The sequence below is a fragment of the Ixodes scapularis genome, unplaced genomic scaffold (genome assembly GCF_016920785.2).
Source record: "Ixodes scapularis isolate PalLabHiFi unplaced genomic scaffold, ASM1692078v2 PGA_scaffold3__209_contigs__length_174095766, whole genome shotgun sequence".
Classification (NCBI taxonomy): Eukaryota; Metazoa; Arthropoda; class Arachnida; order Ixodida; family Ixodidae; genus Ixodes; species Ixodes scapularis.
In genome coordinates, this window is record NW_024609868.1 from 109,218,477 (window position 1) to 109,242,691 (window position 24,215).

At 44.4% G+C, this 24,215-nt stretch overlaps 1 protein-coding gene across 1 annotated transcript; it reads right to left on the reverse strand.

The window, feature by feature from the left end:
* Positions 1-3,778: 3,778 nt before the first annotated feature.
* Positions 3,779-8,753, reverse strand: LOC121837116 (myb/SANT-like DNA-binding domain-containing protein 3). Its single transcript, XM_042292587.1, has 3 exons — positions 7,942-8,753; positions 7,164-7,376; positions 3,779-4,439 (listed from the first exon to the last, which is right to left on the reverse strand). The coding sequence occupies exons 1-3, from the start codon at positions 8,258-8,260 to the stop codon at positions 4,063-4,065; spliced, it is 909 nt and encodes a 302-aa protein (XP_042148521.1). The 5' UTR covers positions 8,261-8,753; the 3' UTR covers positions 3,779-4,062.
* Between the last annotated feature and the right edge of the window lie 15,462 nt (positions 8,754-24,215).

The window sequence follows — 24,215 nt, forward strand, 5'->3', positions numbered from 1 at the left end:
TACTAAGGACTGTGAAGGCAAGCTAGAGCGCATGGAAGCTGAGCTCAAGAAGAACATGAGAAGCGGGTCGAACTTGAAAAGCGGGTGGAGGAACTAAGACAGGGGGAAGCGTGGAAAGGGGGGGGGGTAGAAGAGAGAAAAATGAAGTGCGAGGATAGAGTGGAGCGTTCCATCGGTGTAGTTAAGGAAGAGAAGGGGAAGGGTTAAGAAGGAAAAACAAAGATGGTAGAATTGCAGAGTATTCTCAGAGTAGAAGTCGAGAAGAGGGACGACCTAGAAGCACAGTGGGAAGAGATGAACAGAGAGTCGACAGCGAGGGTTGTGCGAAAGGTACAAAGGGCTAGAGACCAGGGATCAGTGCTTACACGAAGGAGGTTCCTAGTACCTATAGTGAAGCAGCGCAAAAGGAAAGGAAACAAATGGACTCACCTGGTATCGGTGGTAAATGGAGGGGTAGCAGCATAGTGCCAGGGGAGGGAGGGTAGCCGTCGGCAGTTAGAAGTCCTAGTAGTGGGATAATCCAACGTAGCAAGGATCGTAAAGGGAGTACTAGGCATGGTGAAAGAAGACAGAAGTGTGAGTAGAGGCCCAACCACTAAGGTACATGGTAGATGCTATTGCCAAAGCGGAGAAGGCAGGCACGTAGCCAGACCCTTAGCAAAAACTAATACGTTCGAAATATCCCACATTCTAATTTGAGTGTATTTGAAATACAGTTCATAATTGTAAGTACACGAAAACTAGACCGAAAATATAAACTTCTTTTTTTTTTACTTAGTACTAAAATATACTTCTAAAAATCATTTTAAAATACCTTTACTTAACCTACATTTGAAGTTCCCTTCATGCGTTTTGAAATATGTAAATACTAAATTAATATGCACAAAATATCTTTCACATATATTTCTTGAAATATTTATTTAATTCATGCAAAATATACTCCAACCCTAAAAAAAATGGAGCAATCAAAAATATGTGCAGAATACTCTTAAAATACCTGAAAATCGTAAATACTGTTGTGTTATACTCTAACCGCCGTATTCTTAAACGCTACTCGACTCGAAACTCGACTCGAAACTCGACTTGAGGGTGGTTTTGCGATTCATAAACAAATCTCCACTCGAAACTCCACTCGACTCCAAAATCTCCACTCGAAACTCCAAAATTTACTCGAGATCTCGAGTCTGCGCCGGAGCTACCTTGAACGGCCACTCGAGTCACTCGAGTGCGTTCAGTGTCATGGCGGCCGACGCATCGTTCGCCGACTTCGTCGACTTCGTGTTGAAAACGGACGAAGTTCTTCATGACGACCGAGACCCCGACCAGGACGTCGATGTGCCGAGACGACGTTGCCGGGACCGGCTCAATCCGCTGGAGCATTTCAACGATTGGGAGTTCCTGGTGCGCTATCGTTTTACAAAATCGACAGTCGTAAGCCTCCTGCAGTGCCTGCCGCTGGAAGCAAACGAGAGCAGTCGCGGCCTGCCACTGTCCCCGATGCTCCAGCTCCTCGTAGCGCTGAGATTTTATGGCGCCGGGACTTTTCAAGTAGTCACGGGCGACCTCGTGAACGTGTCGCAGCCGACGGTGTGCCGCGTAATCGAGCGTGTCTCCCGGGTCCTCGCCGAGACTCTCTTCCCCCGCCTCGTGGATTTCCCGGAGGGCGACTGCGACGAGGTCATGCGGGATTTCTACAACATCGGGAAGTTCCCCAGTGTGACTGGGTGCATCGACTGCACCCACGTCAAAATAAAGGGACCTGGCGGTCCCAATGGGGAAGTCTTCAGGAACAGGAAGGGGTTCTTCTCCCTCAACGTGCAGGTAAGTTCACTTCTGTCTGTGCTGTTAGCGGCAGCGAAGTAAGTTGAAAACAACGGCACGCCAAGACCCGGTGCGGCACGTGAAAGCTCGGCGATATTGTGACTGATATAGACTAGAACTTGTAGAGAGATCTGCACTCTGCGACAGTGCAGAGTGGTGGTGGGCCAGCTAGAGAGGGTTCAAAACCAAGAATTATGTATTGTGTTTGGAAACATACATCTAATTGGGTGCCGAGGTGGCTTTTGTTATTTTATAGCAAACGGTCAGGTGAAAATCAGTCCACTTCCAGCTGGATTATGGAATTGGAAATGAGGCAGTCCAGCTGTATTCCAGCTGGAATCCAACTGGACCCAGCTGGAATCTAGGTGGACTGCCTCATTTCCAGTTCCATAATCCAGCTGGAAGTGGACTGATTTTCACCTGGGATATTTTCCCCTTGAATTATACTTTTCGAACAAAATATTAGGGAGACTTTGTCCCGTGCTCAAATTCTCTTCTATTATACTGCGTGAAAAACCTAGGAATTAAGCCACATTGAAGCTTACGTCACATAAAACTGCGAGAACTCAAATGCTAGTTAATTTCCAAAGCTTGCAGATGCACTTTGTCAAAAATATACTAATCATTGTAGAAATATCAGCTTGAGCACTTGTGTTCATATCATGGCAACCTGCTCATCCCTGTACTGCTCCTTCCTATCCACAGGCCATCACAGGACCCCAGCTGCAGTTTTTTTACCTTGTTGCTAGATGGCCAGGCTCCGTGCATGACAGCAGGATATTCGATAACAGTCGTGCAAGGGTCCTGTACGAGAATCGGCGCATCCCTAACCTGCTGCTCGGAGATGCAGGCTATGCCTGCATGTCATTTCTTCTGACGCCCCTGACCAGCCCAGGTGTAGCCAACAGCCCAAAGGGCAGGTATGTACTAATTTGTTGGAAGAAATAATGGCATGAAATTCAGAACAGCTAACAAGAAGTGATGCTGTAGCCACAGTGTTCCTATTGGTTACTATTAGTTCTGCAAATCTTTGTCACAGCTAGATTCATGACCTTTAAGCCTTTGTATGGCAAAAAAAGCTGGCATTATTCACTTCCTGTGGACAAATTTTTGTTTCAAAAGTATGTAGCATACAACATTTTAGTTCTATTTTTATTTTCCTCGAGAACATTTGTTGTTCTTCCTCGTCACAGTTAGTCGGTGTCAATTGTTGCTTTTTGTCACTAGAATTGGACTAGGGCCAAGAACTTGAATTAAGACGGTAATGTAGAAAACACCAGCCAAAACCACTGTATGCAGAACAGTAGCCTCTGGTAAGCAATAGAAAATGCCGAAAATGCAGCTAGCATGGATGGGCCGCACTGTACAGGTTACTGAACCATACTGATGGTTGCAGCAATGGCGATTTTTACACCTGAAGACCGTTATCTTGCAACGTTGCTTCCATTACCAATGCTGCACCATATAGGTACCAAGCAGCTCACCTAAAAACAAGGAACTCGGTCGAACGGGCATTTGGAGTGTTCAAGCGACGCTTCCCATGCCTGGACATGCGGCTACAGTACAAGGCGGAACGGTCAGCCCTCATCATCACCGCCTGTGCTGCACTGCACAACCTGGCCCTGCTGCGAAAAGAGCCATGCCCACCTGCTCTACCCTCTCCACCAGTACCCCGACGCCGGAGGCGGCTGCGTCCTCATGTACTGCCATCACCTCCAGACCCTGTCGACACAATCAACGGCTCGCTGAAACGCACACAGATCATCGCACTGTGTTTCCAATAGGGATATTCAACCAGTAGCACACGTTTATAGTCAATGACAGGTCAAGGATAGTGTACAAGCTGGAGAGGAGGAAGCAGACAGAAGCTTGAGGTGGAGAGGAGAAACCTCCTCTCCACTTAAAGCTTCCATCCTACTTCTCATCTCCAGCTTGTACTCTGTTCTTGACCCGTCACTGACTCGTGCAAATACTTGGACACGAATTCAGTAGTAAGCGCTCGAATAAATTGATTTTCAAATCCAATTCCGCGTATTTGGTCAATCTAACATATTCTGGGAAAGACTTGTGGCCAGCACAGAGCTAACGAAAGACCTACCCTTCCCTTCAATTGTAGTGTGCTGTTTCATTCAACTTCCGAATATGCAAAACACATTAGGTTCTATCGTTTCACTACAATGTAGCGCACATAAAATAAATAAGTAAATCCTCGGAATGCTTTTAAACTGAAAGAACCCAAATTTAATTGTGATTTCCACACCCTTGTAGCTTGCAGCGCAGGGCTGCCAGCTGCTCCACCTTTATCTCTCTCTCCAGCTGGAGCAGCTGGAACTCTGCCCGTCCGCGTCGTCGCTGCTCAAAAAGCTTGTTGCGGAGTATGCGCATTTGCATTAAATGTTGCGCCTCCTTCCGCCGATCTTCCCTCTCGAGGATGTCTACACGGGCCTCTTTTTCGGGAGCCATGATCCGCTCCAGTGCTGCGATGCGGTTTCCAGTTCTTCTGGATGCCCCGCTTGGCAGCTCAGCACGGGGGCAGGTAATGCTCCTTGCCGGCGGAGTCACACAAGCAGCTCCAACGCTGCTGTCTTGGAGAGGTGAGGCGGACGGATCAGGAGCATCTGGGCGTGCAAAGCACATTGGCACTGTGAGTGCTAGGGGAAGAGCAAGCACACAGGGGAAGAGGCCCAACAGCCACATGGGCCTTTCGTAGAAATGTTCAAAGCTAGGCGTTGGCAAATTAGTCAAACCTCGTTATATCGAACAGTGCAAGGACCGTGAAATAGTTCGATATAATCAAAATTCGATATACAAAGTCACACACAAAAAGAGCGTCAAAGTACAGCGCGATTTAATCAGTGAAAGGCTAACGGCGAAAAATGACTATACTTCGTTTCAGCTTCCGTTCGAGCGCAGCCAAAGGCTGACGGACGCTTCGCAACTTCGAGAAGAGCATTTTTACGCATCGCAAAGTAGTCCGCAAAAGTAATTCCTTTTAAACAATTGCTTTGTGCGTAAACGCTGCACAATATTCCAGATGTGTACTGCTGAGAATGATTTGCAACTAAAGGAATTAAATATCTGAAGTTTAAGTTCTTATTAATATATGTAGATACATGTGGTTTGATGAAAAAACGTACGTCCCGCTGGCAACACGGCTGCAGCGCTCAGTTTTGATTTTGTTCCTGTAATTACCGAATCATGTGCTTCGCTGCTTGTTTGTTGCTTTCCTCACCGAGTCTCTTCAAAATGTCCTTTCGCAAAGGCATGTCTGGGCGTCAGGCGCGAGAGGTCGTAATGAATGTCTACTTTTCAATTCTGCAGGAGACTCCGGCCGCGTCGTACCGCACGTCGTACCGCAAATGCTTTGTAAACTAGAAAAGCGTCCAGGCCACTACAATTCCCTGATACACAGCGAAATCAGGGCACCCCTTTACCTGCCGATCACATTGTACGCCAAGAAGCTGGTAGAAAGGACTGTGGCTCGAGCCCTGGTATATCCAGACAATACAAGGAAACATCAATGGCCGGGTCGTCGGGCATCTTGCAATGTCTACTTACATCTCGAAACTATGCCGAAATGCCGAACAGGTGGAAAGCTCGGACACAGACGCCAGCGGCCAGCATACGTACTGACATCCCCTGCGACTAAATTTCAGAACGTGAAAGGTCACTTTTTAAACCTGTAGCAGACGATTTCGTTGATACACCCGTAGCAGACAAAATACTCGGCGAGCGCGGGCGGCGCGGACGGCCAGCGGCGCAGCGGAGCGATACCAAGTGCAGGCGAGATCGCGTGACCAATTGCCGGCGTGTGATTGGCTCCGGCCACACGTAGCTTTGGCTGCGTTCGGACGGAAGTTGAAACGTAGTATAGTATTCACGTGAAGCGTTAAGGTGAACTATTTATTCCGACGAAAAAAACTGCCGCAGCGTAGATTGCTGCATGGAGCTGACTGCATGCCTTATTACGGCCGGCTCCACTGTCTCCAAGCAGTCCACCAGCGCCAGATCACTACCGTCGATTGCACTGCAGTAGCAGCGTAAAAGTGAGACCGTCTTCCCGACAATGTTGTAACAGGCTTTGAAGCGTTGCAGCCACCCGCTACTTGCGGCGACGTTTTGTGCTTGGTGGATGAATGCGAAGTCCTTTGCTTTCTGTTGAAGCATCGGCCTGACGCCGGAATGTTCCGAGCCCTTGCGTCCATAAACCACTTGTGAAGTGATCTTTCCACCTTTTCGAAGGCCAGTGTCCGAACACGGCGTGTGCTGGAGTGCTTGCTTTGTTCAGCCTTCGGTTTGATGTCACTTTTCGTCTTCAGCAGCGTGCTCAAAGTGCTTCGCAGTATGTTGTACGCTTCGGCAATGCTGGACTTCTTTTCTCCTTTTTCAACGCGGCGGATGATTTCAAGCTTTGTCGCGAACGTCAGCGACGTACGTTTCTTTACGATTGTTGCCATCGCCACATGCGGTTGACGCAACGTCGGAGGAACGAACCCGGAGCCACGAAACTGCACATGCCCGAATGTCGCCGAATCTGGATGGCGTTCCCGGCACCACAGGCATAAAGCTTTATGCGGGCATGCGCTTGAATAAAAGTCGCAAACGCCTGCTGCGCCACCGCTATCCTACGATGTGTTGCGGGAAAGCCCGTGTTCCAAAACTTACTCGATCTAACTCTAGGGTAAAGGTGGTTGTCGAAAACCTACCCGCGTCCAGCGTTTCTCTATTTTTGATGTCGCGTGACATAATCCGCCAGGGTAACTCGTATCCATTCGAGTAGGTTTGGAACGCAGCCTCGGTGTGTCGCGCTCCTGTACGCTATGCGCCGTTCAGTTGCCGCACTCGGAGTAGGAGGAGTAAAAGAGCGCCGACTTAACGCGCCCACTGCCACAGATACGGTACGCCGCCAACGACGGTTTGGCGGGATGGCGGATGGCTGCGACTGCTGCTGGCGGCAGCTGCCACGACTCACTCGCTGTCGCGGAAGCGCAACGAGAAGGCTTGTGATCTGTACCGAGTCTTCCCAAAATTCTGTGCCGTCGTGGCGCTGTACGCTTTGCAACAGGTCTATTAACCACTAGTTTTGGTTTCAATTCACAGTACTATCAGTACTATGTCACGACCCACTGCTCGCATTTTCAATTTTGGAACTTCGAAGATATGTACAATAGTGTAGACGTTGCCGAGCAATAAAAGAAAAAGGCTTCGGTGCCTTTTTTTCTGTTCCAGATTTGCTGTTAAAATGATACAAGTCGCAAATACAAGTAGACATGTTACGGCTCACGGTACCCATCCCCGACATGTTGGTGCAAATTTGTCCCAATCCAAAAGCCCCCAGTTACCTGGCACGTCGTTCCAGCAGGCGTGATTGTCATTGCCTTCAGTGCCTCGCACCATTGCTTCAAACATTGCAGCCGGAGGCAGCGACAGCACTGGCCGGTCTCTTGCCCTGTCGCTGTCGCAGAGATTTGTCACCACTGTCTCCATGTGGTCTGCCGCCGCTCCCACAAGAATGAGTGAGGGGCTCATCGGCCGGCTTGTTCGTGGCCCACCTCCTGTGACAGAAACCAAAGAATTTGAAGCTCAGATTGGAGAGAGTGAACAATGTATGGGACGAACAATTCAAAGGGCACACTGAATTTTCGAAACGCCTCCGTGCGAGATAAAAACAATTGTTAAGGGGACTAAAGCGAACCTAACGAAGAGAAAATCTAGCACAACCCAGTGGAGGCCCACCTGGAACCTTCTTATGGGCAATTGAATGCTGGGCACTTTGTTAGAATAGGCTTCCGGCAAGATGCGGGGACCTCATTTGTTTTCAGTGACGATTGTTAAAAAAAAATGTCAATAACGCCAAATGTTCTACAAAAAAATATGTCAAGAAAAAAGCAAAGAAGTAGGCCCACTTTGGATCGAACCTGGATCGGCTGCATGCGTATGAAGCGAACTTTGCTACGCTACAGCTTTGAACAACTCGTTTTGAAAATTCGTTTTATACGAGACCCGGAAAGGAGCACGACGTCGTGCACATAGCATTGTTCTGGTCGAAAGGACTTCTCTCCGATGTTTACTTTTTACACATCGGGAACGGTTTACCAAATATGCAAATTGTCGACTTACCCGCGGCGTGGATGTCTCTCGTCTCGTCGGACTTGGTTTTTTTGTATCTGGATTTTTCGTTCTCCCAACGCTTCTTGAGTTGCTTAGCGCTTCGTGGGCGGACGTTTGGCTGGCTGTTATACTCGGTGCTGAGTTTCTCCCAAGCTTTAAGTTTAGCCTCCTTCGAGTAGTTATTTGTCTTCTTGTTTTCAAGAACTCGCGCATGTTTCGTTACGAGCGCTTGGAGGAGCGCCTTCTCCTCCGCAGTATAAATAAAACGAGCCCCTGCCCGCTCTTCGGTATCGGCCATTTCTGAGTCGTTGCCGTTGGGGTCCTCCATGATTTGTCGTGCGAGGCGGCGAGGCGGCGAGGCGACGAAGCAGGGCTGCACGGTAGACAAAGGGCGGCGAAAGCAAGAAAAAACGAGACGAAATCGACAAACCGTGAGATAGACGACTGTCGACGAGAGAACGACACACGCAGCTAGCGAATGCGCTTGTTGCCAGACAAGGTAACGACTTTGTCCGTTTTGCCGCTCAAACACGTCTAAACTTTACGCTGCCTTAATAAAACTTCGTAGTTCACTAATTCGATGTTTGTATGGTACACGTTTTTAGATAACACGAACGAATATATTTACTTTTCACGTAAAAATGGTGTTTTAAATAAAACCTTTGGCTATAATCTCGCTCCCAGACGTCCTCAAGCTTGTTGGAGTGGAGAACGGAATCTCGAGTTCGAGTGAGTGCCGATTCGCGTCTGTGAATACGAATGGCACTTCGAGTGGAGTCGCGCGTCCGTACTCCACTCAAGTCGAGTCGAGTTTGGAGTCGAGTAGGGGAATGTTTATGAATACGGCGGTAAGTACCTCTTGACTGCAATACTTTGGTAGTTTGACTTAAACCACCAAAATATTGAAAAGCTCCCCTTCTAGAAGTTCACTTCAAGCAGATGTGGAGTACACTGAAGCGCCTAAATACAACATTTGATTAGTTTGTATTAAATTGCGCAGCATCGCACTGATAAATCAGCCCAGTTTATGTTACTGTTTCCTTTTTTCTATAAAGAACACACCTGATCAGTTCCTTGCACACCAATCACAAACAGGGTTCGGGAACTACAACCACAACATTTGCAGATGCTGGAAAGCTTCAGCAGGTGCTGTGAACAGATACGTATGGCGTGGTTTTGTTAACACAATGTTAGTTCACCGAACGTATATACTCACCATAGTACGTGATGTGAGTAGTGACTTTAATATAGTGACATTAACTACCATAATTAATAGTCAACTACTAAAAAGGAAAGGCAAAATAACTACTGTAAAATATTTATTTTTCGCGGGCTCAATATTTCGCGATTTAGGTCAAAGTTGGAGTTTTGGAATAATTCGCAAATTCTAATTTTCGCGACGCGCTGGGATCGCAATATAGATTTTCATGTTTTTTACATTTTGCCGGAATTGTTCACGGGACCTATTTTTCGGAATTGTAGGAGATTCGCGAACTTTGCGAAAATTAGGTCCTCACGAAAATAAAGTCGTTTACAGTATCTTAAAGTGAAGAAACTACCTTGATTTTCTTCGTCCTGAGTGGTGCTACGCAGAGAAGCAATAACATGTATTTTATGATCCGTTTGTGTGGATATTGTTTTAGGGACTGCGCCGCATTGTTATTAGTTGTACCAATGCTTTTTAGTAAGAGATATCGTCCACGAACTTCAAAACACTGTTTCCCTTTTGACCGACTCCCGAGGAGAAGATCGAATACTTGGAACCTTAATAAGCACAGAGGTGGTCACCGAAAAAATGATTACCTTCAATATGTAGGCTATATAAGGCTCTAGAGCAGTCAACGAGACTGTGAATGAGCTGTTTGATGCGTCATGGTGTGTGTGTTTGTGTTCGTTTGTAATGTAGCTTTGTGAGATGTATTTAGTAGTGCCTTCAAATACGACAGGGACGACATTTGCTGACGAAATCGAAAATAAAAAAAAAATTGTGTAACCGGTTTTTAATGCACAAATGGCATCTTGATGTGTGAAGGGATAATATTTTTGGTGTATCTAAAATATTTTTTGGTTCATTTTTATAATGTATTTTGAATACCTTACGCGCGTATTTTGAATGCGGCCAAAATAATACAGAATAAATACAAAATGAATATTCGTATTCAATATATTTCAAATTCGTTTGAAGGACGGTCTCTTTTTGCTAAGGGGAGGGCCGGGGGGTAGGGGGACCCATGGGACCCGGGCCTTCCCCCCCCCCCCTGAAATTTTCCATTTTGCTGGGGCTTCCTCTTCCCTCCCCCTCATATAGCATTTTGTCATGGGCGCCCCCCCCCCTCCCCCGAAACAAAATCCTGGCTACGTGCCTGGCAGAAGGTATTGTGGGACAACATGGAGGGGGAAAACCTATTGTTGATCCACGCAGTGCCCAACGACGTAATGAACGGGAGGAACCAGAATCTGGGAACGCAGATAGAGGCAGGAATGGGTAAACTAAGAGTGGACAGTGAGAGGGTTCATGTGCAAATATGCATGCACTATCCCACCTGTCCAGGGACAGTCTCTTGACATCGAGAGGTGGGTCATTGAGGCTAGCCAAGTGGTCAAGGGAATTAGCCGACAACATGTGTACGGCGTAAAGGAGATAAACTGGGAGCTCTAAGCGGCTGGCTCCTGCCCTTTTACATGGGGTAGAATCCACTACGGTCCAGATGCAGGTAGGAGAGTGGGAGAGATGCTGGGTCGACATGTTGCAGCTTTTTCGGGGACCCACGGAGCCCGGAGGGCACTGGTGTAGATGTACCAGTACCATATGCACCAGTGCCAGAGTTGGGGTATGCTCCTGGGTGTGAGTACCGGAAGAGCGGCGCGGAGAGCAGAAGGAAGCACTGAATAAATAAGAAAAAGAATCGGCTTAATATAGGGTTCATAAACATGCAATGAGGTAAGAACAGAATAAAATTGGAGGAGGCTGGTGAACAATTAGATGCTGAAACTTTCACAGTGCATGGGGTAGCAGAAACGGACCTCACATATGAGGAGGAACCAACGTACATACCAGGCTACTCCTGGATGGGATGCAACCGGAGCGAAAGGGAACGCAAAGGCGTAGGTCTGGGCATGTTAGTTAAAGGAAAATACGGGGAAAGAGAAAAGGAAAAGCTGCGAAGAACACTTATGGTTGAAAGGTAGGATAAGAGGTCTGAACACTTTTCCGGGGTTTGCTTACCTGAAAAGAGAAAATTACTTAAGCAAGGAAAATAGAGTACACTTTACATGTGTAACGAGGGACATCATAGAAATTGGCCTTAATCAGGAAATAATTATCTTAAAGGACATGGACGCCCATTTAGAAGAGTTTGACGGGTTCACAAATACAACCGGAACGTTGTTAGATTTATGTGATGCCATGGACCTAGTGTTCGTTGATGCACAAGTAAAATGCGACGGAAAAATGACGTGGGAACGAAACAACTCATACTCAAATATAGACTACTGCGTAATGTCTCATAAACTGTATGACAGGCTAGGAAGTATGGAAATAGATGAGGAACATACAAAGCGCTTAAGGAGTGACTACAAAAGAAGGAAGAGTAAATTTGGGGCATCTGAACCAGAGCAAGAAGCTCAGGAACGAGCTGGTCAACCGAAACTAAATGAAACTTAAATCTAAAAAAAGTATCTAAAAATATTGAGAACATAGTATTGAAACTACAAGAAAGTGAATGGAAATGATCTAATAGGAATCCTTAAAAGTGAATCAGAGGTGCATCGAATTAAACTAAGAGGAAAGCTAAAATCAAGAAACAAACCAAATATTTGGTGGGATAGGGAGATCAAAGCAACCATATTGCGGCGCCAAGAGGCATCTAGGGAGCATAGATGGGCAAAGAAAAGGGAAGCCGTGCCAGCTGAGGTAGCATCAAAATGGGAGAACTTGCAAGAGGCTCAAAGGGGAGGCATCAGCTTTAATACGATCCAAAAATTGGAGTGCAGAAATGCAGTGGTGATAGAAATAGATAAGAAAAAAGATAGGAATGCGGCGAAAAGGTTTTGAAAGCACATTAAAGCGCAGGGGAGAAATACGGAAGATACCCGACACTTACTGGAGACACCGGAGGAAAGAAGAGCGGAGGGGAAAAGGCAGTGGAATATATTAGGCAGAAAATCGAAGAGGCTTTCTCCCAGCTTGAGCAGAAGTTAGCATTGACAGTAGCAGTGTAAAGGAGGAGCATAATTGTTTAAGAATGGAGACGACCACAAGACAATTGGATAAGGCAGTAATTAAAATTCCAGCAGATACAGCGAGAGGCCCAGGCGACATACCCGCGGAACTCATAAATACACTAGGAGAAACAAGCAAATCGAAGTTACGGCATGTGATCAATCGAATAATTTTGGGAGGACGGGTACCCTTTGATTGGAACCTAAATAAAATGAGACTAATATATAAATGCAGAGGAAATAAAAACAAAATTGAGTCAAATTGCCAATAATGGTAACTTCAGTTCTATGCAGATAGCAAAGCGGAGAATGGAGGTACGGGCAGGAGATATGCAAGCCCTGGATGAGCTCCAAATAGATTCTAAAGAGATACAAGACTGGAAGATAACGTATTCGTCTCCAGATAATGTATAGAAATAGCAGTGAAGAACCACACTCCTTTAGGGTTAGGTTATTTGGACATTAAGGTAGCGTACGATAATGTGAGGCAGGAAAAACTATGGGGTCAGCTGAAGGAGTACAATTTAGATGCACATTTGGTGAGGTTTCTTCAGCAGCCGTACACAGACAATAAGGTAGTTATAACGTGGGAACCAGAAACCAGACAACCCGCACCAACAAAAAGATGGCTCAGGCAGGGCTGTCCACTGTCACCTCTTCTCTTTATGATATATCTTAGTGAAATGGAAAAGGGATGAGAGCAGAGCAACTTAGGTTTTGATGTGAGTTATCGCGGTGGCCGTTTTATATTTACTATCATCGCACATCTAGTGTCTCAACTATGAAAACTAATTTATCACTTCCTGCTCTTTCATTACGCCGAAAAATATCTCGTTTGTGTCTTTTTTATAAAATTTATCATTCCAATACTTCGCTAAAAAAACAAACTAATGTTAAATCCTGTTTTCATCCCGCCGCGCGTAGATCATCAATTTAAAGTCGGAATTCCTCATTGCATTACCTCAGCCTATTATAACTCTTTTATTCCAAGGACATCTTCAGAGTGGAATCGCCTTCCCGCGCAATTAGTAAACATACCGTCCTTTGATTTGTATAAAAGTGCGTTGACTACTTACCTATGCTAATATTTTTCTTTGTTTGTTTGCCTTGTTCTATGCATTTCTTAATTTGTTTACACACTTTTTTGACATTTTTCGTGCTTGGATTTTAGTGTTTGTATATTGTTTTGTGTTCCAAATTTGTCTTGTACCACTCCCCTCTGTAATGCCCCAGGGCCTTGAGGGTACTTAAATAAATAAATATCGAAGGAGGGAGAAATGTAATAAAGGTAATACCAGGACTGATGTATGCGGAGGACATAGTACTTATGGCAGATAATCAGGGCACATTACAGGAACTAGCTGGAATCTTTGGAGAGGAAGGGACACTTCGGGCATGAGTTTTAGTAGTGACAAGTCTGGAGCAATGGTGTTTAATGACGAAAAGAGAAAACCCCTGAAGGTACAAGTCATTGTATATACTATGTAGGAAAGTAGAAATATCTGCGCGTCTGGCTCAATGAGGAAAGGAAATATCTAGAGGAAGACGAGGAGAACATAATTTAAAAAGGGCAACGAAATTCCTCTAGTATGAAACACAATGTACTATGGAACTCTATCAGATATGAGGTGGTCAGAGGTATATAGGCTTTCGACTTTCATCAAAACATTTTGTTGAAAGCCGAAAGCATGTGTTGTCTGTTTGTCTTTCATGTCACCCTTTCGTTACCGTAAGCTACTTGCATGACCCCGTTTGTTTCGCGCGGTCGCGTTCACGGTTTCGGGGTGCGCGGTTCGCGGATTTTATTTCTGCTTGCCTTTGTGTTTTTAATTCGGGATGGGGCAGAGTGCGGGTAAATCACGCGGTCGTAGTTTTTTCAATCGCCCCGTTTGTGTGTGTGTATGGCGGGGGGGGGGGATGCAAAATTGGCGACGTTTTTTTTCCTTTTGCTTAGCCGTATTTTTGTTTCGGTGTAGTGGTGCGTTTTGTTTTCTCGAGTTAGTGGCATAGCCAGAAATGTTTTCGAGGGGTGCTGAGGTGCGTGGAGGTACCGGGGAGGAGGGCAGGGTGGGGCGGGGTGGGGTGGGGGGGTGGGGGGGGGGGCTGAAGTTTTATACATTAAACTGTATTTTAGTAGATGGATCGCGGCTCGAGGCTTGTCTTGCTGGGGTCAAGCGACCTCACCGGAGGCCATCGCTTGACACCAGCTATTGTGATTGAACTCTATGGGAGAAATGGGAAAAACTACAATTTCTTATCTAAGTAGGTTGTTCTAGACGATGAAACATTTATCAGTTGATATTCTGGGCTTGAATATGAAAAGCGGTAGAATACCAATCTTTTTTTTTTTTTAATAAATGTTTTGTGGGTGAGGGTCCAAGGTTGCGACCTCGTCGGGCGTAAACTCTAATGCGGTTCAATGTACAAGGGCTGCCAAAAGTTATGTGGAGTCGTTCGTGATCTGGTAATCATTATAGCTTAGCAGATTATAACTTAGACTCCGTTTACTGGGGGAATTCGCATCGTTTCGAGCCTCTTTACAGAGTACTTCTGGTGCATGCTTTTGCTTTGAACAGCAGTGAGGTCATCTATAACAAACTAAACGTCGGAGCATGTCGTTCATTTGTTGAACGTGTCCTTTATTTAGCTATTGAAGCAAGCGACGCCCGCATAGTCGAGGGTTGTCCGGCACATTTGATTTTTAATCGGCGTTCGAACGATTGGAAAATACAGATTCAATCTTTAAACACCATATATATTCATCGCAGCTTATCATTAAATTCCTGCCTTCGAGCACCAAATAGAAGCTGCGATATTTCTACTTTTGTGTGGATCTCCCCTAGATTTGCATATGTTGGCTGGTATCAAGCAGTGGCCGCCGGTGGTGCCCCTGACGGGCTTCAGATCCGCGATCGGGCCTACTACAATGACCCCAGAACACATATCTAATAGGTGCAACAGTCGGCTGATCGTCAGGGCCTCCAACGGCAAAGCGCAACGATGGGCAACTAGTCGCCGGCGCGTCGATCGCCTGCTTCTCCAGCCCTTTTTTTTTATCGTTGCTAACTTCCAAACGCTGCGCTGGCTTGTTTGACTACATACGACCCAGCCTATATTGAAAACGTTGTGACTGTGGTTTGGCTGAGGTAAAACCGATCTGTTCCTTTGGTATTATAGACATAATGCAGATCCTGGATAATCGCTTCAATGCAATCTGACGCAGAAGGCCATCAATCAATAAGGTACTGGGCTGACTTCCCTCTCGGGGTGCTAATAAATGTGATAAACGTTGACTGGATTATGCCTTCCGTTACTTTAATATTTCTATATGTATAAAGAATGTTTTATATCGCGAACTGCGGAAATATGTTTCAGGCAAAAAAACTGTATCCACATTATTATTTTATTGCTGGTGAACATTTGCAAGCAGCTTGTTTGATTATTAGTTATGGTCTTTATATTCATAATAACAAGTTCAATAACACCGTCGAAATAGTAGTCAAGCATAATTCTATAACTTCGTAATTCGCGAATTAACCAATTTTTTATCACATTTCTTGATATCTTACGCAAATAAATGTCAGGATCTAAAATAAACAGGTCAATATTTTATACCCGAATAATACATTTGTATGACCAACTTTTTGGGGGATTGTTTTTTATTCGGAGGGCTAAAGTCATCGCGATATATGGCTGGTTTAATATATTTAAATGATGATATGTTTGAACTGAAGTAGAAGCTTATTAAAAGTAATTAACTGCTAAGTTGGCGCATCAGAATGTGACCAGATAATTAAGGATAACGTTACAAAAAATATAAGACTGCAGACCAGAAATTGGCCGTGCATTTAGAAAGCCCGTCATTAACAATGCAAGATATATAGTATATACATTTCTTTTGTTTTTAACAGAAGTATTGTTTAGATGATCGGCGATATTGGGACTACGTATTATCCGCACCACTTTAACAAATATACTATCTCAATGTCTCCGCTTTAAATTAAGCTACGTTAAACTGGCATCGCCGAACGTTCATTCTCCGCCCAAAGGTAGTACTAGACGTAACAACCAGATGCCAAAGTTTCAGCCCGATCCGATACCTAATTTAAAAGTTATAAGTGATTTTCTGAAAATTTGGATGGGAAAACGGAGCCCATTTTTGCCTGCTTTCGGTTTCTGGTTCCATGGGTCCCATGTATTCGAAAACTCCGTCGGCCGCCATTTTCTCATTGAAATTTTGAGAAAATCGCTTATAAATTTTGAATAAGGTATCCGATCGGCGTGAAACTTTCGCATCTGGTTGTGATCTCTAGCGCTACTTTTGGGTGGAGAATGAGCGTTGGGCGATGCGTAGTCTATTTTTGCGGTAAAAAAAAAAAAAAACTGTAATTGTTTTTTGGGACACTCTCTACTTGTTTTCAAGGGGATGCTGAGGCAAATTTGGATTTCGGAAAATAAGGCGGCATAAATGTTGAACGGGATGCTACTATCTCCCAAATATCACTCATAAATGAATATCTCAAATGGATGGCAGTATTTTTGGAAAAGAAGCGTGTGATCAAGCAAGAAATATGACGTTACGATTCTTTTCACAGAGTTGAGAATGAGGGAGAAGTGCTTCTCTTCTCCCCGCTTCGCTTCACCTGCTCGAGTGGACGAAGCGAAGTGGAGAGGGAATCACAATTGTTACGCCACATGTCTCGCCGGCCTTGTGGGCCGTGTTAAATCGCGCACTTCTTTCTCAAAAATGCAGCCATCCGTTAGAGATGTCTCTGTATGAGTAACGTCTTTGGGTTTTGAAGAGTCCCGCCTATCACTACAGCTTGTTTTGTGAGCTCCAAATTCAGGTTCAGCATCCCTTTAGTTTTTGCCCCATAGAGTAAATATGCTCCCCGTGAGTGATCAAATACCTGTTCCTTTTTAATTGCTCTTTTATGACCTCTGAAATGCTAAAGCTGACTTTTCTTGCATTCTTTCCTACCCTATTTCTCTTTCTTATCTTTTTACTGTATTCTTTATTGAAATAATCTACTGAGAACCATCACTAGAACGTAGGAATTTAAATATCAGGCTTCGCGTTTAGTTCATTCATTTTATGTTCAAAAATTTCCCTGTATCAGGGCTAGTATACTCTTCGTGCTTACCGCTAATCCTCCACTTTCATGAACCCTTGTTCAGACGTTGATTCAATGATTGCGTGTCTGAACTTAAAGAATGACGTGCCCGTTACCTCCTGCACCCCCTTGATTCGTGTGTTAATGGGCAAACGCTCCCAGTGCCAATCTGCTCACTCATCTTTGTCAAATTTCACATTCCGAATGAACCTCTGATCTGGTACATAATACCCAATTGTCAAAGCATTGTGTGTACAGGCACCATCAAACGTTCAAATACCCTGACCGCTTCACATCTAATATAATTCCACTGTGGCTTGAGAATCGTATATTAGATACTACCTATTTTTTTTATTCGTGTTCATCTAGATATTTCCTTCACTTATTGAGCCATACCTCCAGGTATTTGTAGTTTTCTACGTGGTTTATTACAATATCCTTCATTTTCAATGGTTTCCTTTTTTGTTTGTTGAACCCCATTACTTAAGACTTATCTCTGCTAAACCTCGGGCCCTAGATGGCCCCCTCCTCCCCATATCTCGAACTTAGTTCCTAAAATCTATTTCGGATGTCTTCCAGGACTGCTACGCACTATGACTCCTCTCAAAAGTGTGCCCTCTGTTGGAAGCTGTGCGATACCCAGACAATGGCTGACACATGCCCGAGCTCTTTGTGTTCGATTGCACCTCGGCTGCACAAGTGCTCGAGTAGTGGGAGCAAAAGTCAGAGCTACCCGCTTGCGTCACTAGCACGTTCAGCGCTGCCAATTGACGAACAAAATGTTATCGCAGTTAATAACTACCGCTTTGTACGCCTCTCCTCTGGAGCAGTGTTTGAACGTCTAGCTCGCAATCTCGTGTTACAGGAGCCTCGTCTACATGAAAGCGACTTCAGCGCATCGACTCCACTCGTTCTTCGAACGAAAACGCCGCGGCAACGTTTACATGAATGCGCACCAAGCCCTACACGAAGGTGGCGCCACGCCGTGTCAAAACTCGAAGTTATGCACTTCCGCAACCAGCCGCACCACGATTTCCGGTGCATCGCACGCGGAGGCCTTTCGACGCATTCAGTGAACGTAAAGATCGTGCCCGCTGTCTTCGGTGCTGCGGAAGAAGTTACGAGACGGGAGAAACATCAAAACGCAAGCGTTCAGGACTCCAGGCCGGGCCGCCGGGTCACTCTGGACCAGAGGCGACGTGTGTGCGCACGCTTTGAGGAAGCCTCCGCGCTTCGCCGCGCCGGACCTCCCCGATCGCGACCGGACCAACCGGACCCCGAGTCCGAAAGGCTCCTGCGCAGCCAGCGACGGCACCGAGGTAGGAGCTGCTCGTTCTGCGCTACCATGCACTGCTCTACAGTGCTCGGAGCTCTCGGTGTCGTTCGTGCTTCCGCCGAAGCCTTTGGGACCCCTTTGGACGCGCAAGTCGTACTTCGCTAGGCTTGGACGGGGGTCGCCCTCACCGAGGAGCTCCGCTATATTTCGCTTACTTATGATGGCAATAAAAGGTCGCGTTTGTTCTCGGGAAAAAAATGCCGGCGACCATACGGGACCGCTCTCCGCGCCGCCGACGAAATTGGCCGCCGCCATGCTCTCAGCTGTTCACTCGCTCCCGCAGCGAGCGCCTTTCCATAATCCTCCCCGTTCCAAAAAGCGATGCGACCTCCGTTTATATGGGCTGAATGAATTCGCACTCGCCATCTCAATCCACATCTGTCTGCGGCTTGAATGCGATGCACTTTTTTTGCGGATTATGCCTTTTACATGAACGCATTGAATGCGACAACTGGATTCGATGCGACTAATTCGCATTTATGTAAACGCGGCTAGGGTTAGATTCCATGAAGAGAATCAACCCTGTAGTCTGAGATTTGTTCTGTCTTTTGAATTTTTTCACTTAACACTCTCCCACAGAGCGGTCGTTTCGTGTCGAAGAGCAGAAGTTTCCCGGTGAAAATGCCGAAAGAAATGCACCGGATTTTTTTTTTTTTTTTTTAAGTTTAAACGAGGTACGGGCGGCCGGATAAAAAGATTGGAGTACGGGGGTACTGTTTTTTAATCATAAACTGCAAAACGCTTATCACGGTGTGGGCAGATTTACAACCCGAATTGAGGCAAACAGGAGAATGATTCTCCTCGATGACAATGCGCCTAACCTCACCGTACCCCACCCTCCCTATTAATGGAACCTCGCCCTGTTAGACTTCCTTTTTTTCCATGGATAAAACATATCTTTGTGGGGGAACGGTTCGCCGATGTGAAAGATGTTAAACGAAACTCGACAGGAGCACCAACAGCATGGAAAGTGACGAAGTTAAAGGCTGTTTTGAGCGTTCAAAGGTACACCTCGACAAGCATATTGCATAAGGCGAAGAGTGTTTCGAAAGCGACAAAATCTGAACATGTAAACAGAGATACACGGTAGCGTAAAACTATATTCCGATTTTTTTTTTTTTTTTTTAGGTTTTACCATTGCCTTTACAACCATCGAAGAAAGGGTAAAAACACAGGCGTGCTGGTGAAGAACTTTCATAGTAACTGGACAGACGGATCGGGGAAAAACGGACACAACAGCAAGTTGTTTTGTTCGTTCTTTTTTTTATCGTTTTGTGTCTCCTGTTACTATGGAAGTGTTTAAAATATAAAACCGAAGTTGTCTGCGTTTGCGTACGGAATTAACAGTTTTAGTTTATAAGGCTGTGCCGAACTTTTGTTTTCTGTTCTGTTGCGTATATTTAGCGTATCATTAAAACTAAAAGTGTTCCCGACTAGTTGGAAAAGCTCGGTTCTTGTTTAAATTCCCAAGTCTTACGACCCTTGCATTACAAACAACTACCGCCTCCCATTTTATGAATATGAAGTATTTCTCAGTCATCTGAAACGACATTGCACGAGCGTTTTAAGAGTTATTTCGGTAAAAGTGCTTGACTTGAGCAACACTGCTATTTAAAGCGGTAGTCGGTGAAAACTAACCTGCGTTCATTCTTTCACTACTCTTTGTCGTTTGTATGTGACAGAAGGCATTCGACAAGGTTGATCATAGTATTGGCATGGAAAAGCTCGAGAGCTATGGACTTTGATTATAATGCAATTAAATGCAAAGTTGCAAGCGAGCTGGACAAGAACAACGAAAATAATCCCTGGAGAAGGGGAACAAGGGGGACAAAGGACAAACACAAATCTCCAAGCACAGCTAAGTGACTAGTGCGCGACCGAAGATTCCGCCTGGTCCGGGTATCGAACCCGGGAGCTCCACTGGAAATATCCTGGGTTCGATACCTGGACCAGGCTGATTTTTTCGGTCGCTCACCAGTCACTTAGCTGTGTTTTGAGATGTGTGTTTGTCCTTTGTCCCTCTTGTTCTCCTTCTCCTAATATTATTTTCGTCAGATAAGCACCGTTTACTACCAACTGCGATTAATTCAAAAGTTATCTTTCATATTCCACAAATTGTATTTGTGTTTCCGATGCTTCATTGGATCCTTTTTTTGTCGTGTTCCTGTGTGCTAAAGGAAAACACTCTTGGTCCTTTTAAAAACAGATCTGTTGATTACGTCTTAATTTGTGTCAAAAACTGCAAAATGTCGTTTAGTACTGACATTAAACTGTTTAGTTGTGTTTTCTTCATTCTTGTGTGCGTACTTCTTCACGAGGAAGTTTTAGTAGAGTTTAAATGGTACGCACATAACTTCCTCATTCCCAACGAGTTAAAAACGAAGACAATGTGCCCGAGCGGGAGACGGAACCCATTTGTTTTTTCTTCTACGTTAGAATACAATGTTATATGACCAGTAAATTTGTAATTCCTGATCTTGGAATTTTGGAGGGGCTCAGCATTGAACTTTAATCACCATGTATCAACTCTTTGTAACGCCTCGCTGATGCCTCGTGTTAAGATATCTCGCTTTGCAAAGTGATCTTCTTTGCTTGCATGGTTGTTGCAGTTACGTAGTTTTTTCTTGGTGCGCACGAAACAAATTTGCTTGTAACGTTTGGAATTGTATTCACCATACTGCGTCACCCTCCATTGGACGTGCTGATAGACGGTTTAAAGAATTACATACGAGATCTTTATGGAATTACATATGAGATGTTTGGCTGGCAAGTGCCAGTGCAGCTATGCCAAATTACTTTAGAAGCTGGGATCACGCGCTTTGTTTAATAGACTTCGTTCACATAATGTCTTGATTTTAACACATAAGGTATGTATGGGCTGGAGTTTAGGCGGATATTGTCACGCTCAAGTGCGACGGAAAAATGTTACATCCCTTAGCAAAAAGAGGCAGTACATGAAACGAACTTGAAATATATGGAATACGAATATTCACTTTGTATTCAATCTGTATTATTTTGTCCCCATTCGAAATACGTGCGAAAGGTATTCAAAATATATCATAAATATTAATCAGAAAAAATTTTAGATATACCAAAAATATAATTCCTTGCTCCTCAAGATGTCATTCGTGCACATTTTAGTGCACAAATAGCATTCTGAGAAGCAAGGAATTATATTTTTGGTATATCTAAAAGTTTTTCTGGTTAATATTTACGACATAGTTTGAATACCTTTCGCACATATTTCGAATGGGGACAAAATAAATGCAAAATGATTATTCGTATACCTATACAGCTACACCAGCTACACATTTGGGGGGGGGGGGTTTGGTAGCAAATGTGTCCTTGCGTATTGAAGGCACTATACTAAATACGTCCCACAAATAAGCATTAGAAACGCACACAAACACAAACACCATGACGCACTGAACACCTGAATGACAGTCCCGTTGACTGCTCTAGAGCCTTATATAGCCTACATATTGAAGGTAATCATTTGGCCGGTGACCAGCCCTGCACTTATTAAGGTTCCAAGTATTCGATATTCTCCTCGGGAGTTTGTCAAAGGGGAAACAGTGTTTTGAAGTTCGTGGACGATATCTCTTACTACATGCATTAATACAGCTAATATTAATTCGGCGCAGTCGCTAAAACAATATCCATTAAAACGTCTCCTAGAAAAAAATTATTGCTTCTCTGCGTAGCACCACCCAGGATGAGGCGATTGAAGCTAGTTTCTTCATTTTAAAATAGTTATTTTGCTTTTCTTTATTAGTTGACTATTTAATATGGTCATTAACGTCACTGTATTAAAGTCACTGCTCACATCACGTACAATGGGGAGTATACGCATTCAGTGAACTAACATTATGCTAACACAAATACACGCCAAACATATCTGCTCACAGCACTTGCTGAAGCTTTCCAGTATCAGCAAGTGTTGTGGTTGTAGTTCCCGAACCCCGTTTTTGATTGGTGCGCAAGAAACTCATCAGGTCTGTTCTCGGTAGAAAAAAGGAAGGAATAACATAAACTGCGCTGATTTATCAGTGCAATGCTGCACAATTCAATTGACAAACTAATCAAATGTTATGCTTAGGCGCTTCAGTGTACTCCAAATGTGCTTGAAGTGAACTTCTGATAGGCGAGCTTTTCAATACTTTGGTAGTTTAAGTCAGACTACCAAAGTATTGCACTCAAAAGATACTTAGAGCATAACACAACAGTATTTACAATTTCCAGGTATTTGAAGAGTATTCTGCACATATTTTTCATCGCTGCATTTTTATTAGGTTTGGAGTATATTTTGGATGAAATAAATACATATTTAAAAAAAATCTATGTGAAAGGTATTTTGGGCCTACTATTTTAGAATTTACATATTTCACAACGCATGAAGGGAACTTCAAATGTAGTTTAAATAAAGGTATTTTTAAAAGATTTTCACAAATATATTTTAGTACCAAGTAAAAAAAAAAGAAGTGTATACTTTCGGTCTATTTATTGTGTACTTACAATTATGAACTGTACTTCAAATACACTCAAATTAGGATGTGGTATATTTCAAACGTCTTAGTTTTCGCTAAGGGATTACACACAAGCCGAGGCAACATTAACCATATGCAGCCCATAGCAAGCCATGTATGAGCGCCCAAAGAGAGGAATTCTTAGCCAGTTTTGGTAAATCGTAATTATAATTTGTTCTGCACGAGTACTCTCGCTAAAATAAAAGTTATAGATAATGCGTGTCGAGCGAAAGTTTTGAAATAAATATCCGTCTAAAACAAGCGCCTGGAACTCGCTACCCGAAGAACTAAATTCAATAATGTCTACAACAATTTTAATGCGATGGTAAAATGTGTTATTTGTTAGCTCACCCGGCGTCTTCATGTTCATGACTCTATGACCTTAATTCTGTCTTGAATGGTTGTATCTCTCATCACACCCTCTTTGAACATTTTTTTATGTATATATGTACTCGCATCGCTCACACGCAATAATGCATTCGGAAGATACAAAGTAAGTTGAATAATTGAAGAAAAAAAATTACATGTCATTAATTGTAGCAAATGAAAAACTTACCAAGCGGCTCAACCGGAACCGAATTCCGGGCCACGCAATCCGCAACCTGACGCGTTTGCTCCGCGCCACGACAGGAGGTGAAAGAACGCCGAAAAGTGGACTAAGTCAACGCCACATAGAATAATCAAAGCCTGTGAACAGCTTCCTTGACATCTGCGTGACGTCATCACGCTTAAGTGGCGTCGACCAGACATCTACGTAACGCGTTACAAGTAACGAGTTACATCTACCTGGTTCCTATTTTCCGTAACGAGTAACGTATTTAGTTAGTTTTAAGTCCAAGTAACGAGTAACGGTATTTCGTTACTTTTGAGGAGTAACGTGTACAACACCGCTTAAACGGCCTTGTTTTTATTCAAACCTGAGTATGCGTCTATTGCGAGAACGGTAGCTGGGCAGCCAGAAAAACAAATAAACAGTATCACATAACGGCAACGCATATTGCTGAACATGTCAGTCGAACAGTTCGACTGACGTGTCCAGCGATAAACCTAGCTGTACTGAACTCTACAACTGGGAATGTCCTTCAC